At 38.7% G+C, this 18,516-nt stretch overlaps 1 protein-coding gene across 1 annotated transcript; it reads right to left on the bottom strand.

Moving 5' to 3' along the window:
* Positions 1–10,561: 10,561 nt before the first annotated feature.
* LOC117521261 (histone H2A-like) lies at positions 10,562–11,037 on the bottom strand. Its single transcript, XM_034182590.1, has 2 exons — positions 10,964–11,037; positions 10,562–10,874 (listed from the first exon to the last, which is right to left on the bottom strand). Exons 1-2 carry the CDS (start codon positions 11,035–11,037, stop codon positions 10,562–10,564), a joined length of 387 nt encoding a protein of 128 aa, XP_034038481.1.
* Between the last annotated feature and the right edge of the window lie 7,479 nt (positions 11,038–18,516).

Genomic DNA, 18,516 nt, shown 5'->3' with positions numbered 1-18,516 from the left:
TTGGGGTTACCTTGCCTGACATACCACCCATGTTTGGGACAGTCAGGCAATTTGGAAAGCTGGTATTGCTCTTACAAGATTTTAGTAAAGTATGTTCCAGTGAGCTTGCCCTTTGACGTTTTGATCCCCAAATCAGTAAGCTTCTTGGGGTCACCATGCTTGGCACACATGCCTATTTTGGTGACAATTAGACAGTTTAGAAAGGAGTTATTATGCTAACAGTATTTTTTTTTTTTCCGAGTAACCTTGACCTTTTGACCCCAAAATCCAAAGGCTTCTTGGGACCACTATATGTTCTGCCTGTACCAAGTGTGGTGGTAGTTGGGCTGGTGCAACTCATGTAACATCTAGCACAAGTGAAATGTTGCATGACTGACTGACTGACTGACTGACTTCCCGCACATCATGATGTCTAGACCACTGGCTGCTTTGGGAACAATTTGGAACATCTCATTTTTGTTAAATGTGTATACTTCCCTCCTCATTGATGTTGTGTCATATTAATAAAATAAAGACATTTGTGTTTTTATGAAATCACAATTGTAATTTGGTTCTCACCATTATTTTTGTGAAACACCTGTAAAACATTACAACAGTAAAAGCAAAAATAACAGCAATAAGAATGATTTGTTGCATCCATGTGCAGCAGTAAGAGGTTCAGATCTCTTTTGAATTCAAAACCAAACAAATCTGTAAAACAAAATTATTGTCTCTAGTTCACTCAGTCTAAGGTTGTTTCCAAGTATTTGTACATTACATATTACCTCTGTTACTGTTTTTGTGCTTGTCCACTAGCTTTAGTATATTTTGGGTATTTACAGCTTATTCTGTTTTCTGGATTTAACCATGCGTGTGCTTATCAAATTGCACACATTTATAAATGTGGATCTTTCAGATGTCCCTGGAGGATCTATGTGTATCGCTGGAATGACTTTGTGTTAAATGGCTGGTTATGTAGGGAGACAATGATGAGGAGTATCACTTACATTGCAAGAGAACGTCAGCTAAAACATTTTGGCCATGTGGCACCTTTCTCTCTGCAAGATTCTGCACACAGGTGTTGAGGACACTATCGGCTGAAGAAAATCAAAAGTCACCCCACGTTTCACCTTGTTGCATCAGATGGTTGGTTAGTTTTCAAGAGGTGGTAATGTATCAGTTGCCTGCCTGGTTGGTTGCCATCCCGATCCTGAGAACGTCCTGTCCCATGGTGGATGCAGTGACGCGTGGCACCAGTGCATGCTTCCAGAGCTGACCTGATGGTGTCGTACATGCTCTTAGTTGGTTTTTGACTTTTTTGGAGTTGCGGGTACAGGATAAACTAGAGCACCATGCTCATAGAGCGCAAACCTTTGCCAACACTAGTTTCCAATTCCACAAATTTTTACCTTGAAAAAAATTTAAAGGTCAAAGTTCTGTTAGAAGTGGCTTTTTATAAGCTAAAATGTAATACAACATACAGTATAGGTCAAAAGGGCTTTTCATTGTTAAAATCAAATATCCAAAAATCCGCAATATGGATCAGATGTGGATCAGACTTGGTCTATTCATTGAGAGTGCCAGTTTGCACTTCACTGTCACAAATGAGAGTGATTGAGCCACTTTTGATTGAGATACGAGGGCTGTCAATAAAGTATAGGTCCTTTTTATTTTTTTCAAAAACTATATGGATTTCATTCATATGTTTTTACGTCAGACATGCTTGAACCCTCGTGCGCATGCGTGAGTTTTTCCACGCCTGTCGGTGACGTCATTCGCCTGTGAGCACTCCTTGTGGGAGGAGTCGTCCAGCCCCTCGTCGGAATCCTTTGTCTGAGAAGTTGCTGACAGACTGCCGCTTGTTTGATCAAAATTTTTTCTAAACCTGTGAGACACATCGAAGTGGACACAGTTCGAAAAATTAAGCTGGGTTTTCGGTGAAAATTTTAACGGCTGATGAGAGATTTTGAGGTGATACTGTCACTTTAAGGACTTCCCACGGAGCGAGACGTCCTGCAGCACTCCCAGGCGCCGTCGTCAAGCCTGTTTCAAGCTGAAAACCTCCACATTTCAGGCTCTATTGATCCAGGACATCGTGAGAGAACAGAGAAGTTTCAGAAGAAGTCGGTTTCAGCATTTTATCCGGATATTCCACTGTTAAAGGAGATTTTTTAATGAAAGACGTGCGGACGGGTCCGAGCGTCGGGACGCAGCCGGTGCGGTGCGGCGGCACAGGAAAAACACCTCCGTGTTGATAACCATTTGTAAAATCCAGGCGGCTTTTGATGGCTTTCAGTGGAGTGAGTATATGAGAATTGTTTAACAGCTGGACATGTTCCAACTTGTCCTTAAGGCTTCCAACAGAGGTGTTTTTCCTGTGGCGGAGCGTCGCAGCGGCTGTGAGCCGACGCTGCAATCCGTCCGCACGTCTTTCATTAAAAAACTCTCCTTCAACAGGGAATATCCGGATAAAATGCTGAAACCAACTTCTTCTGAAACTTCTCTGTTCTCTCACGACGTCCTGGATCAATAGAGCCTGAAATGTGGAGGTTTTCAGCTTGAAACAGGCTGACGACGGCGCCTGAGAGCGCTGCGCAATGTCCCACTCTGTGGGAAGTCCTTAAAGCGACAGTATCATCACCTCAAAATCTCTCATCAGCCGTTAAAATTTTCACCGAAAACCAGCTTAATTTTTCGAACCGTGTCCACTTCGATGTGTCTCACAGGTTTAGAAAAAATTTTGATCAAACAAAGCGCCAGTCTCTCAGCAACTTCTCAGACAAAGGAATTCCGACGAGGGGTTGGACGACTCCTCCCACAAGGAGTGCTCACAGGCGAATGACGTCACCGACAGGCGTGGAAAAACTCACGCATGCGCACGAGGGTTCAAGCATGTCTGACGTAAAAACATATGAATGAAATCCATATAGTTTTTGAAAAAAATAAAAAAGACCTATACTTTATTGACAGCCCTCGTAATGCAAAATGTACACCAAATAGGCTTTTCAGCATTGACTGATTGATCATTTATTTTGAGTTTTACAAAATAAGCATTTCTTTGACATCTACATTTACCCACATTGGGTTGAAAAGAACAGGAGATACAAACATACACGCATACATACCCGCACTTAACCCGAAAAGGGGTGGGATGAAGACGAACTTATTTAATCCCACCCCAAATACCCATACGTTATTACGACTACCGAGTGTGACCAATATTCCTTTTTTATTACTATGTAATTGATATCATATTAGTGATGAGTATCTATAATAATAATAATAATAATGATGATAAAAACAATTCCCACCATAATAGACAGTAATAATGACAATAATTATTGTCAATCAAAAATTTTTTTTTTTTTTTATTTCTATTATTATATTACTACCATTTTTTTTAATTGCTATTGATATTGCTGGTGTCATTCCTTAAGCCATTTTCATATGTCAATAAATTCCCCACATTTACTCAGAAAATGACTATTTAAAAGGACTATTCTTGTGTGTGTCGATGGTAATTCTGTCTCATATATATATATATATATATATATATATATATATATATATATATATATCATACATGCGAACATACATACACAAATACACACATACATCACCTATACACACATGTATACACAATACATATACATATATACAATTATGCTACATTCATTTTATTTATTAATTTAATTACCTTAACTTTTTTATTAATTTATCATCATATTATTATATTTTCTTTTTTTTCCCCTTCCCCCTTCCCCATTTGTCATGTGTGTGGTGCATTAAAAGATGCAAAGTATTTTGTAAACCTGCTGCCAGAGAGGGGTCGCCCCCTGACACAGGTCCACCCTTTGCTGAATGTCCTAGGCTCTGCATTAAAAGACAAGGTTTTGGAGTCTGCTGGCAGAAGGGGGAGACCTTTGAGCAACAGACCCCACTTGCCGACCCTGATCTGGTGATAATGATGTAAGTGATGTAAGAGGGGGAAACAAGGAGGAAAGAAAAGGAAAAGTCTTTTTATGTATCAATAAACTTACATATGTACATATTTATATAAATGTAAACAAAATACATATATGTATATATACATACATACACACCCACATATACATACATATTATACATACACATATATACATACACACATACACACACGCATACACATATTATACGCATACATATACATACATACATATACATGTTTCCCCTCTCTCTAAGTTATTACCATCATCACCATACTTCTATTTGACTAGCATTTCAACTACAGGATCATGATGTATAAAAATAATACTTTTGACCATGGTTACGACACCGGCAATAACAGGTATTATGCAAATATGTTAACATCTATTATATTAACAAACATATAGTAAGATTTTATTATCATTATTATCATTTTTTATAATATAGTTTACAATTATGGCTGTGATATATATATATATAATTAAATTGATGTACAGGATAATTCCAGGTATTTTATGAAAGTTTGTGTGTCCTAGCGAGACCCCTTCTATTGCTGACAAGGCAAAAAAGCAAAGGTAAATTAACTAGAAATAAATTAAAAAGACGTGACGATCACACCTCTCTCCTCATTCATGTATTTCAACAGAACCATTTCTTTGTATCTTTTTTTGAATTGATGGATGTTAGGACATCGCTTGAGCTGAGGTGCCAAACTATTCCACAGCTTAATGCCACACACGGACACACAGAAACTTTTGCTGGTAGTTCTCACTGCCTTGACTTTAAAGTTACCACATCCCCTCAAGTTATAGCTTCCTTCTCTCTGGGTGAAGAGACTCAGAATATTACTGGGTAATGAGTTTTTACTGGCTTTATATAATAATTGTGCAGTGTGAAAATTAACCAGATCTGGCATTTTCAACAATTTGGATTACAAAAATAGACTATTTGTGTGATCAAGATATCCTACCTTATAGATGATTCTTATTGCCCGCTTTTGGATTATACAGAGGGGATGTAGCAAACTTTTGTAATTGTTACCCCAGATTTCTATACAATATGTTAAGTAAGGAGAGATTAAAGAACAATACAATAAATATAATGCATTATGATCCAGAAAATATTTTGCTTTGTACATAATAGAGACATTCTTGGAAACTTTTTTATGTATGTGGCTGATATGAGACTTCCAGCTTAATTTACTATCGATGGTTATCCCTAAAATTTGACTTCTGACACTTTATCTATTTCGACACCGTCTATATTTATTGGTAAATTAGAATTGACATTATGATTTCCAAAAAACATGACTTTAGTCTTTTTTATATTTAGGGATAATTTATTAATATTCAACCAAGTTTTCAGCTTAATTAATTCACTATTTACCACATTAATAAGTTTGCTATAGTTATCACTGGAATAGAATATATTGGTATCATCTGCAAATAATAATAATTTTAATAATTGTGACACATTAAATATGTCATTTATATAAAGATTAAAAAAATGTGGACCCAGTATGGATCCCTGTGGGACCCCACAAGGGATGCCCAAACACCCAGATTTAAATGCACCCATCTGCACAAACTGATGTCTCTCGTTAAATAGCTTTGAATCCAGTTCCAAGCCACTCCCCTGATACCATATCTTTCCAATTTATTGAGTAGAATTGGTGATTAAGTGTCAAACGCTTTCTTTAAATCAATGAATATTCCAACTATATAGTTTTTACTAAGGTGTTTGTAATCTCTTCTATTGCTTCAATTATTGCAAGTGAAGTTGACCTACCAGACCTAAACCCATATTGACATTCGTTAATTATGTTATATTTTTCTATAAAGGATCCTAACCTGTTGTTAAAAAGCTTTTCTAAAATTTTGGAAAATTGTGGAAGTAGAGAGACCGGTCTGTAGTTTGTGAAGATATGTTTATTTCCATTTTTGTATAGTGGAATAACTTTTGCCATCTTCATTTTGATCGGGAATGTCCCAGTTTGAAATGACAAGTTACATATGAGTCAGGGGTTTTGATATGCTTTTGATTATTGTTTTTACTAGCTTCATATCTATGTCATAACAGTCAGTTGATTTTTTATTTTACATTTATTAACAATATATTTCGGCTTCACTAACACTGGAGAGAAACATTGTGTTTGGATTGATTTTTATGAGTGATTCCTGCTCCTTGTTACAACCATCGGGAATTTTTGCTGCCAGTCAGGTCCAATATTAACAAAGAAGTTATTAAAACCATTAACTATGTTATACATATTATAGATGTCCTTGTTCTTATCAATAAAATAATTTGGATAAGAATTACCTCTTACCTTATTTTTGATTATAGTGTTAAGAATTTCCCAGATTCTCTTGGTGTCATTTTTATTATTATTTAATAGATTGGTATAAATAATTCTTGCTGGCTCTGATTATATAGTTAGTTTGTTTTGTCTATAATTTATATCTATGTTCAGATTTTTTGTCCTTAGTCTAGCAAATTGTCTGTATAATGTATTCTTCTTTTTACAAGCATTTTGTAGACCTTTTGTTAACCATGGACTTTTGGCGACAGTACTGTTTTTGTTGACTTGGCGTATTGGACAATTTATCTCATATAATGAATTGAAAATGTCTAGAAATTTATTGAAGGCACAATCCACATCATTCTCCCTATACACAGTGCGCCAGTCCTGTTTTGTTAAGTCATTATTGAGGTGATCTATTGCTTTTTGGGTTCTTACTCGTTTAAATGCAGAGTATTGGGGTTTTACCTGAAAATTACAATTGGAGTCATACACAGTGAACACAGGAAGATGGTCAGTTATGTCACAAATCAATAAACCACTTATATTTTTAGTTTCTATGTCGTTTGTGAAGATGTTATCTATTAGAGTTGCACTATTCAATGTAATTCTGCTTGGCCTGGTGATAACTGGGTATAAGCTCATGCTGTACATTGTGTTTATAAATTCGTCAGTTGATGTGTGCCTATTGGGGTTTATTAAATCAATGTTATAATCTCCACATATAAATATTTTTTTGTTATTTATTGATGAAAACATTCTGTCCACCCAGTTTGTAAATGTAGCCATATTTGAGCCTGGCGCCCTATATAAACAACTTATAATAATGTTTTTCTTGTTTCCATTATAAATTTCTATTGATATACATTCTAACACATCTTTTATTGTTAACGTCATACTTTCTATTACCTTAAATTTAATATTTTTCCGCACATATATAGCAACACCTCCACCTCCTTTATTCACTCTGTTGATGTAGTTTAGATCATAACCATCCAACTCAAATTGTATTCCTTTTTGCGCATTGAACCACGTTTCTGAAATTGTTATTATACTAAAGGGTTTTGTAAACTGCTGAAGAAATTCTTTGATACTGTTAAAGTTTGTGTACATACTTCTGCTGTTAAAGTGGATAATTAATAATTTACCTTCTGTTTTAACTGTATTATTGTAATCCTATTCCGTATAGTAGTTGCAACATTAAATTCAAATGTCCACATTAATCTGCAATTCGGATCAAATCCAGATCAAACTTTGTCAGGCGATATTGAGTGCCAGTCTGTACCTCCCTTTCAAATATGAGAATGACTGGGGCATGTTTGATTAAAATATAATGTAAAATATACATTAAAATGGGTTTTCAATGTTAAATTTAAATGGCCACAAAATCTGTAATCTGGATCAGATCCAGATCAAACTTTATCAGTTGTCAAAGGACACCATCATACATAAAGTATGAAAGAAATTTGATGTTTTTTGACAAAGTTATCAATTTTTGAAAACTCATTCAATGTTATTGATAGGGATTTTTCCAATATTCTGAGATTTTTACTGAGTTTGCCCTTTGACCTATGACCTTGAAAATTGAATCAGTTCTTGCCTATCATGATATGAATCTTCAGTAAAAATTTCATAATGATGCATCAAAAAATTGTGGGCTCCAGCCTACTCCCAAACAAGCAATCAACAAACAAATGAACAGACAAACAAAAGCAGAGTTAATAAATTTATTTCTGGAGCTGTCTACATCAGTTCCTCATATTGTATAATGAACAAATCACGCTGATCTTATAAACCTAATATTCTTACCGTGTTTCATATATCTTCCTTGCAAATCCTAATTCTTGTTGTGTGGGCCGCTGAAGAGGAGGTACTGCTGGCCCACCACCACCAGAGGGCGCCCTGCCTGGAGTGCGGGCTCCAGGCACCAGAGGGCGCCGCCGCCCCACAGGAGCTGCCTCGGTAACAGCTGTCACCCATCACCTGAGACAGCTGACGGCAATTATCACTGGGGTATATCAGCAGGACGGCATCTCCACCTCATCGCCGAGATATCGTTCTACCTGGAAGGTAATAATCTCAGCTGCCTGCTTGACAGTAACCTTTGTGATTTTTGTGAGTGATTGCAGACTTTTTTTCTCCAACGAGAGGTGGAGGTAGCTTCCCTGCCGTGCAGGTTGCTGGGTGCAAACGCGCCCACGTTTAATTGTGTTCTTGTTCCTCGCCAGCAGTACCAGGTCCGACACGCGGAGGCAGTGGCCACCTGGGAGTTCGGAACTTGGCGGCTCCAGTATTCCCGGGGTCCTGTGGCGGAGGAAACCGTGTGGTTCCGGTTCTACTTTGGAGAGGCGTCTCCTATCTTCGAGCCTGCCCACACGACACCTTTGTGAATTGAACTTTGTCCATTGTTGTAATTTGTTGTTTTTGTTGTGCACGTTCGCAACAGTAAAGTGTTGTTATTTGACCTATTCCATTGTCCGTTCATTTGCGCCCCCTGTTGTGGGTCCGTGTTCCTACACTTTCCCAACACTTCTGAAACTGACCTTATTGCTTCACAGTCAGTTATCCTGGGCCCATAAAATCAGTCGGTTTTGCAAACCTGCTTTATTTATAAAGTTGCTGCATTTTCCGCTGCAGTTACAGAAGCAGAACAGTGGTGTAGTAGTTGTTTGAGCTGGATATGGTAGTATTATTCATGCATAGTTAATGTGGTCTGGGAGCATGCGGGCAGTTATTGGCGCTGTCATTGTCGATATATCGATTCTGCAACTTCAAAGTAATGAACACGTTCACTTGGAGCTGTTGTTCAACCTGCTGCTGTGCGTTTCCATTAAAACTACTTTCACTTGAAGGAAACCACACCACAAGTATCTGAGTCGAGTGTTCGACATTTAGTGTCGAACCTACCTTGGACATTTATTCACCACTTTTCAAAAAGATTGGCCAAAGAGCAAAACATGAATGTAACTATATGGATAATATCGCATGACAAATGCTTATTGTGGGGAGAATTTCTATTGGGGACATTGATAACAATATGATGCCACATCCCAACATTGATCATTGAATGTGTGAACTGAATGCTTGTACCACAGTACCCTGACTTGTTATAGGTCTGTGTTGCACTGGGTTTTGAAATTCACAAGTATGATCAGAGTTAAAAGGTATTAAAGGTATTGACATGGTGATGTGCAGTAACTTCATTTTATGTCACGATCTCATTGACATACAGAATATGGAGCATTTGCCAGAAGACAACTCCAGATACAAAGACGTTGACTACTGGGATGAAAGATACAAAACAGAGCAGGGCTATGAATGGTTGGGCAGCTTCTCCAAATTCCAGCATCTTGTTGAAAAGCACATCAAGAAAGATGACTCCATTCTGGTTCTTGGTTAGTAATGCTTTATTTCAATTGAATTACTGTTGTTTTCTGTTTACCTTTGTTTCCTCCAAAGCAAACTATGGCACATTAGTAAAATGTCCAAAGCAAAAATGAATGTTACACAAGTAATTCATTAATTGTGTGACATTTGTGTAATTGTGTTAATATATTTTATGTATGCATTTACGGCTCAGTCTTTTGTGAGGACGCAACACCATATACCAGGAATGTTCTGCTACACTTAGTCCATAAACACTTGGACTTTGGTAGAGTTTGTTATTTGAATGGTCAGTGGACTCAGTAATTATCTAAGGGCCCCATTCAGACTGGGGTTGGTAGTTCAGCTTGAGTCGGATTCTGATATATATATATTGTTTGTCTGATTCGAGGTGGATTTGGAGTGTTTCTATTCCACTCAACCCAGCGAGAGGTGGGATGAGTGGGATTCACCAAATGCTGAATGCAGATATGGCTGGAATCTGGCTGGCTCTGAGATCATGACGTCAAACGTCCTCACTGTGTGCATGCACCCAAAGTGTCTCTACTGTTGAGACCACAGATTTACTAGATAGAGTCGAGCTGTACAAAAGGCCTGTCCTGAGCGTATTGCAGCCCCGCCATCTTGAAAGGTTAAAGCGCTGCAGTGGTCTCGTGCTGTCAGTGTTAAATGCATGCTGCTGTAATCACTGTGGATTCTCTGGCTGACTTCTCCGTCGTTATTACATTTAACATGTGAAAACTTGTGCTTAGGTCAATTCAGATATGTAGATTTGATTCCTGAAGTCAAATTTATCATAACTGTTGATGCTGTCTCCCTATAAGGCTGTGAATGGAGCGTAAAGTGGGGCTCATGTCAATAGAAAACTGTCATCATTCATCATGTCATCTGGCTGATTCCTCTTTTTTTTCTCTGTGCTTTGACGCCCAAAGATTAGAACAAAATCATCCTGTGCCGGACCGCATTCCCAGCCGACCGCGCCATCGCCTGCCGAGGAAGGGTAACCACGTGGAGCGCGTGGGTGCCAGAGTCCCTGCCCACCCGAGCAGCGCTGCTGGCCAGCTCGAGGATCCCAGCGGCCAGACACACGAGCACAGCCGCCAGGTAAATGGGGGCTCTGGCACCCACATGTCCCGCACAGCTGCCCCCCCGCAGGTGGTGTACATGGCCGACTGGAAACTGCAATCCAGCATGGGAGGAGGGAGTCTTCACCTTGGCTCTGGCTTTACCACCTGTTTTCACTTCACTGTCAAAGCACAGGGGAAAAAAAAGAGAAATCTTGCGCGGTGGCCAGGTGGGCTGGGACTCTGGCACCCATGCGCTCCACGTGGTTGCCATTCCTCAGCAGGCGGTGGTGCGGTCAGCTGGGGGCTGTTCCAGCAGGAGATGATTCTGACCCATTGTTGCATTCTCACTCAGCTCTGGGTTGCCATTACATTGCGCGTATCAACATCTGCTACCATCCTAGACTGAGCATTACGAACCTGAATGACATTATTCACAGTATCATTTAGCTCCAACAACACAGCCATACCTGAATCCTCAGATTGCATGAGAGTGTCACTGTTCATGAAAGCTAGGATGTACTCAAAGCAACTTTATTCCTCGCCAACCTGAAGCGTGGATGCATCCTTCCCCGGCACAGGACCAACACTGTGAGCTAGTTGGAAAAGTTCATCGGCCGTCAGAGTGAGCAGACTCTTCTTGATGCCCCACACCAAGCCTTTTCTCTCACCGTCCGCCATGACTGCTGTTCCGTCTTCCTCACTTTTGGTCGCTCTTACAGGCAGCTCTTTCACCCGTGGCTCCAGGTCTGGTTCCAGTTGCGTTGCACCGTCGTCTTCACAGGCACTCGTGGTGGTGGATGTACAGCCTGTGCATCTGGGATGATAGATTGTTGAGGTAAATTGCGTCTTCACACGCTGGAGGGCAGGGGAGGCACTGACATCGTGGCTGTGGGACCCAATCTTCCTCCAGATGAATGGGCTGAAGAGTCGCCAACTGCCGGAACGCTTCACACGGCTGATTCTGGTTGTGCTCGTCCTGCGCATCTGACGCCGTTCCCCGTACGGGCCACCAAAAATCTGTAACGGGTACTGTAGCAACGGCACCGTGGTTAACAGATTGACTCCTGTAACACAACCTGTGATGCAGGAGAAAAAGGAGGACACGGCTTGTCAGGTTCAAGGATCTTGCAGTAATTTACTAAAGTTTTCCCATTTCAAATACACTCTTGTTATGTTTCTTTTCTTTTATGACATATTCAAAGTTCAATGTCCTTTAAGCATTTTCAATTAATTTCAGTGTCCATGTCAACACAAAACCCATAATGTTCACTTACTCTTCTACTTAGTGTTTTAAACTATTTATCAAAAATGAAATGTATAGACAATGGTAATATTAACCAGCTTAATGTTCAAGTTACTTTTAAACTTCTCATGAAAGTATTTTACCTCGTTTTAACTCAGGACAGTACTGCATTTCACCCATCTGAACTCAAAGTGCTTAATGTAAACAAACATCGTTTTTAACAGTCACCTTTTTTCCTTCTGAACCCCATTAGACAAAAAAACATTTCAAAACTAATGGTGGGGACCTTACAGACCGCAGGATACCAATACACATCGAAATTGTAATTTTCTAAAACATTACTCAAGTGTACGTTCACGTGGGAGAAGCGTATATATTAAACTGAGTTTCTACTACCATGATCACTGCACTGTTAATCGGCTAGACTTTGCCTGTGGTTCAAACTTGCTTCAAACAAAATCACAAAAAGTCTCTGTTGAAAATTACAACACAAAAACGGTTTGCTAACACCCCAAATACATTTCAGCATTGCTAGTTCCTAGTTTCAAGGCATATTTGTACATTTACCAACCTGTGATGCAGGAGAAAAAGGAGGACACAGCTTGTCAGGTTCAAGGATCTTGCAGTAATGAGGTCAAACACAATACAAGACGCTAAACCAGTCGCCCGCCCTCGCCCCCTGCTGGCATGGAGCAAACATTACAGCATACACATTGAATAGGGAAGCCAAACCAATGCACAAGGAAATGCAAAACTCTTGGGGGTACCTTTTTCAAAATAAAATACAATAACTTGTATTCAAAATAAAATAAAATAATTCCTTTTACTCTTATTTCCATAAACACAAATGTGACACTTTTGTGGTCGTCACACTGACAAAACACAGAAAGTGTAATGTGTTTGTTTTTGGTGCAGGGTGCAAAGAAGCTGAAGAAGATGGACAAATGTTTCACTCAGACCAAAAGTAAGTGAGTTTTATTATGAATAACAAAATATTTTTCTGTAAAATTTAACATATTATCAGGGTCAGAAAGAAAAAAAAAAAAAACCCATGATGATGCATTTGAAAAACCTGTTGTGCTGTTGATGAGTGCACCCAAACTTTGTAGAAGACTTCTGAGCTCAGGCCTTCACAAATTCACTACCCAAGTAACCAAGATCTGGACCCAGATCTGAATCAGGTCAGGTCTCAATTTTATTTTGTCAAACTTGGAGACATTTCATTTTGTTCCTGCTGGATTTTAGTGGTTCGTAGGAAAAGCCAAGTGGATCCAACAGATTTGGCTGTCAGCTGTGATCAGATAGTGGCTGATACCATTTGTTTTTTTTTTTTGTTTTTTTTTGTTTGTTTATTAAGAACAGATGTTTTTGTAATTCTAACTGCAATCATAGTTAGTGTAATCTGACATTCTGACCATCTTTAGGTAACTTTCTGTATTGTTACCAGAACCTTTAAGTTTCCTGAAAAACATTCCCGGAATGTCAGGCCTAACGTTCTCAAAACATTTTTTGCTGACATTGCTATCAAACGTTCTGGGGGGGGGGACTTCACTGTGTGACAGAAGGAGTTTTTTTTTTTTACAGTCACACATGTTCTCTATTGATTATTATTATTATTTCATTCATGAAGTGTGGGAGTGGGCGCTGCAGAGCGTGCACTCTATTTATGGTGAGCCAAGGTGCAGATCTGTGCACGGGCATGAGCCTGTTGTCGTATCAGTCTTTGTGCTAAGTGTGTTGTCGTCTGTCCACAGTGGAAAGATTTACCCAGCAAGGAAAAAGGACGTTACTACACAATGGCTCATGAAATGAAAATGAGCTCCGTCCAGCTGCAATGTGACACAGTGAGTTCACCCTGCTGACATTCACCTCATACATGCTGCATATCACTGCTCAGAGACTATATTTCTTTTCTGACACCACACAAAAATTGAAATGTTTGTTTTGGTACAGGGTGCAAAGAGGTTGAAGATGGACAAACTTTTAACTAACATCAAAGGTAAGTGAGTTTTATTGTGAATAACAAAAAACTTTTATGTAAAATTTAACATATCAGGGTCGGCAAGAAAAAAAAAACACAATGCATTTGAAAAACCTGTTGTGTCCAATAAGTGCACCCAAACTTTGTGAAAGAAGACTTCTGAGCCCAAGCCTTCACAAATCCACTGCACTAATAACCAAGATCTGGACCCATAACTGAATTGGGTCCGAACCAAATATTAGTTTTCGAACTGGGGCACATTTCATTTTTAACAGCAGCTCAGTGGAGCAGCGGTTTGCAGTAATTAGTCACAGGAAGAAGGTCTTGGGTTTAGTTCCAACAAATCCCATTTGGTTCCTGTTCTGAGTTTACATGTTCCCAGCTGACACATAATGTTTTGGTTGCGTTATATTTGGTTATATTATTTAGGTTATAATTAGAAGAAATGTTTCTAGAGCATTTTCCTCATGTTATTACTTCCTTTTATACATTTCCAAGTAATGTTTATAGTTGAGGGAAATTTTATAAATTAATTCTAGTCTCACCGTCGTTCTCACTTGAAATTTCTTTCAATAACAAGACTATGACTTTGGGTAACGCTACCAAATTGTTCTGGGAACCAAAAAGAAACTTTCCTCTGGAATGTTACAAGAACTTCACAGTTAACGTTCTGATAACATTTGACAAATGTTCTTATAATGTTTTGGGAACTTTATTTTGTTAGCTGGGTTGTCCCAGACTGCATGGATTTGATCAATGAAGCATGTTTTGTTTGTGACACTCCAATTTTGAACAAATTCACAGTTTAAAACCACACTTGACAGTGTGGCATTAAGGTGTCCTGTGGCAAATCGCAACTAAAATGAAGTTGAAAGATCAAATCAAGCAGAATGATTGTCTGTTCATGTTGCAGGATCTGAAGTAGCACCTGTCAGGGAAACACCTCAGACTGTGACGTCTGTTCTGTCCGGACACCAGGCCGTGCCTGTCTCAAACGTTAGGAGAGAGGCGTGCAGCACGTTTGACCCGACAGAGGAGAGGCGAGACGTGCACGCCCAGTGTGTTCACAGTCTTCAGCACAAAGAGGAAGCCTGCTGTCCTCGCGACATTTCCACAGCACGTCACGAACAACAGCAACATGTTGGAGGAGATTTTAAGACAAGTAAGTCTGTCTGTTCCTGCAGGAGTGTTACAAACTTCACTGTGGGACAGAAGGAGTTTTTTACAATCACACATGTTCTCTATTGATTATTATTATTTCATTCATGAAGTGTGGGAGTGGGCGCTGCAGAGCGTGCACTCTATTTATGGTGAGCCAGGGTGCACATCTTTGCACGTGCACTAACCTGTAGTTGTATCAGTCTGTGTGTGCTCACTGTGTTGTCGTCTGTCCACAGTGGAACCATTTATCCAGCAAGGAAAAGGGATGTTACTATAGAATGGCTCATGAAATGAAAATGAGCTCCGTCCAGCAGCAAGGTGACACAGTGAGTTCATCCTGCTGACATTCACCTCATACATGCTGTATATCACTGCTCAGAGACAAACTGCTTGATATTAGAAAATGTACAGAGAGTCTAATAAGTTCTTTTTTTTTTACTCCAAAGGCGTTCAGTGCTGAGAGTCCCACTGTGACTTAAGGTAAGATGGTTTTACTGTGAATATGAACATATTTTTATGTTAAATATCTTTGTTGTGATCACTTAAAAACAAGATAATACATCTCATTCATTCATCCTGCCATCAACATATATGTATGCATCAAAGCGGTGGAGTCTTTAAGATTATGGACTTGATGAAACATTAAATACTGACCACACTTCATCATATTTGTCATGACGATAACCAAACACCAGATACATTTTTCCTGCAGTGCATGACCACAAGTTCATAAACCTGTAAGCCTCCCAGTTGTATGATCTTAATTTTGATGTCAAATTATACCCAAAGACAAAACTTTTCTTTCAACTGCGATTTTTTTTATTTTTATTATTATTATTTTATTTTTTATATTCTGTCCAGTTTATCTTTTATACACATGAAAACTGATTAATTGGCTGTAATGATTGAGCAAAAGAAATCAGAAATTTACAGAATTTTTATTTCTGCTTTTGTTTTGTTTTTTCAAATTGTCAATTTATTTTGTGTAAATATCTGTTGTTTAGGGCCCCTTCACACATAGTACAAATAAGAACAAATCAGAGCGAATCACGGCGGAACAACTCGTATGAATGAACCACGAAAAACCGAGGCGACGGGCAGGCATGAACAAACCTGCTGCGACGGTTGCGTGCACGTGGGGACCAGTGGTGGGCACAGTTCCGATAATCCGATAACAGATAATTATCGAAGATAATGTTTTCATTATCGGATTTTTAGATAACTTTAAAAACCATTATCGGACTAATTATCTTCCGATAAGTTTTTGTCCAATAATTTTAAGACCGATAACGTAGTAAACAAAGCTGAACACCGACAAACATTTATAAAATGTAAAATCAGTTGAGCACCTACCTGTTAAAAGTTTCATAACAGATGTATAGTTCTACCCTCTGCAAACAGAAGAGAGCTGCTTCTATGAGAAACTGCTCTATCCTCTGTAAGCAAAGGAGAACTGATCATAAAGAAAAAATAATTTCATTTAACACCATACTAATATGTCAGCAATCACCCAAGTCATCCAGAGGCATACATTTTTATCTTATGGTTTAAATTTTAACGAAACTAATTTCGGACAAGTTATTTAAAATTACTGTCACGTCTGAGTTTTATAAAGTGAAAATATCAGATATATGTTTTAGTTTTAAAGTAATGCTCTAATTTTTAAGGTTTTAGTGAGCACATGCTGTGCCCAGCAGTGCATTATGGGTAGGATAGGGTAATCTCAGTATGTTCACGACAGGACAAATGCATTTCAGACACTCTGTTCAGGCTCCACGGACAACAGCATTAAACTCTTGTGCCTAAAACTCTCGTAAATATATTCTCTGGGTTTATAGACATTGTTATTGTATCTGCGTTTGATAAATTCCACGCATCTTAAATGTAGCACACACGGATTATCTGGAATTTTGTTTTGGCAAGTTTCCACGGTCTCAACTGCCATCTACTGGCCAGTAGTGTTCATGGCAGTCTTCGTCCTGAAGCTGGGCAGACGTATGATATTTTAATCACTGTACTCGGTTTCAGTTCAAACTGTACGACAGAACCGCACGGTGTAATAGTTCAGAGCACACGATTTATGTTCTCACGTACATTATACGTTCAAAACCACAGATCGGACTTGTGTTTCCAGAAGCAAAACGTAAGCTTTTTTTTCAAACTTAATTTACAAAAACTCGATGTGAGACATCAAAGTTTAAAAACAAAACACAACAAAAAAAACATTACAAGACAGCTCTGCGGTGTTTGCACATGCACATTGCGAGAGGTTGGATGCTTGTAGCTCTTCAGCAGCAGGATACCTTCACGACGGCCAACGAGAATAATATAAAACAGGTTTGATTTTCATTCGACCATACGATCGGCGATCAGGAGGTGGTCATGAGATGTTAAACGCAGCTTACACTACACGATGCAGGATGTGCGATTAACCTGAAACTCGGTCCAAAAAATCTCACACGAATGAAAAATCATCTGAAAAAGGGCCAAAACTCGCACAGTGTAAATCCAACATTTATGTGTCAAGACAATATTGAGTGCACGTTTTACAATATAATAAAAGGTACGCACAACATCATAAAATGTGCGCACAGCACAATATAATAAAATGAGCGCACATTCTCTCCCATGCAAAACATTTTGCGCTGACACTTCGAGGGCTCCGTAAAAATGCCTGTTTTTACAAATAAAAAATGGAATATTTTACAAAAGCACATTTATCTGTAAACACCAACACACGTCACATTAACGTGTTGGTTTACATAATGAATGACTGAACCAATCAGTGTTTAGCAGAGGCACATTTTACCCAGAATCCTTTGCGATCTGTCTTTGTTACAAAACCTCAGAATTAGTGCATTATTCAACATTAAAAGATGTATGTTATATTTTAACATTGTACAAATGACAGAATTGACATTAATGGAGTTATTCTATCGGTATTAATGTTATTTATAAATCAAAACCATAAGTCAGATGGCTTTATTTTCCAAGACCTCCGCCTGACGGGAGCGTTGTGATTGGGTAGAGAGCTGGGTTTTGCTTGCTCTGCTGTAATTCGTGTAGTAAACAAGAGCTTCCAGCAGGGGGCAAGATGGTCAAAGACAGAAGTGCGGGGTCATTGTTTGGGTCTGTTGTCACTTTTGATGCTACCAGAAGCTATCGTGGTGTTAAAACTCTAATTCAGTTTATTAGCAGTTGCAAATGTACCAGAGACAATACTGGAATTTATCAGTTATCTGTAACTTCCGATACATTTTTGGGTGGTTTATTGTTATATCTTTATCAAAGATAACTTTTCAGTTATCTGATTATCTGTTGAAGTTAATTTTTTGGTTATCTGTGCCCACCACTGGTGGGAACACAGTGCAAGCAGCTGCTGTGAAAATAAAAAAAGATAAAAATAAATAATATCTTTGTGGAATGACCAGTAATT

This window comes from Thalassophryne amazonica, chromosome 12, assembly GCF_902500255.1.
Source record: "Thalassophryne amazonica chromosome 12, fThaAma1.1, whole genome shotgun sequence".
NCBI classification, from domain to species: domain Eukaryota; kingdom Metazoa; phylum Chordata; class Actinopteri; order Batrachoidiformes; family Batrachoididae; genus Thalassophryne; species Thalassophryne amazonica.
Note: the sequence above shows the minus strand (reverse complement) of the source record. Positions and strands in the feature narration are given on the sequence as shown.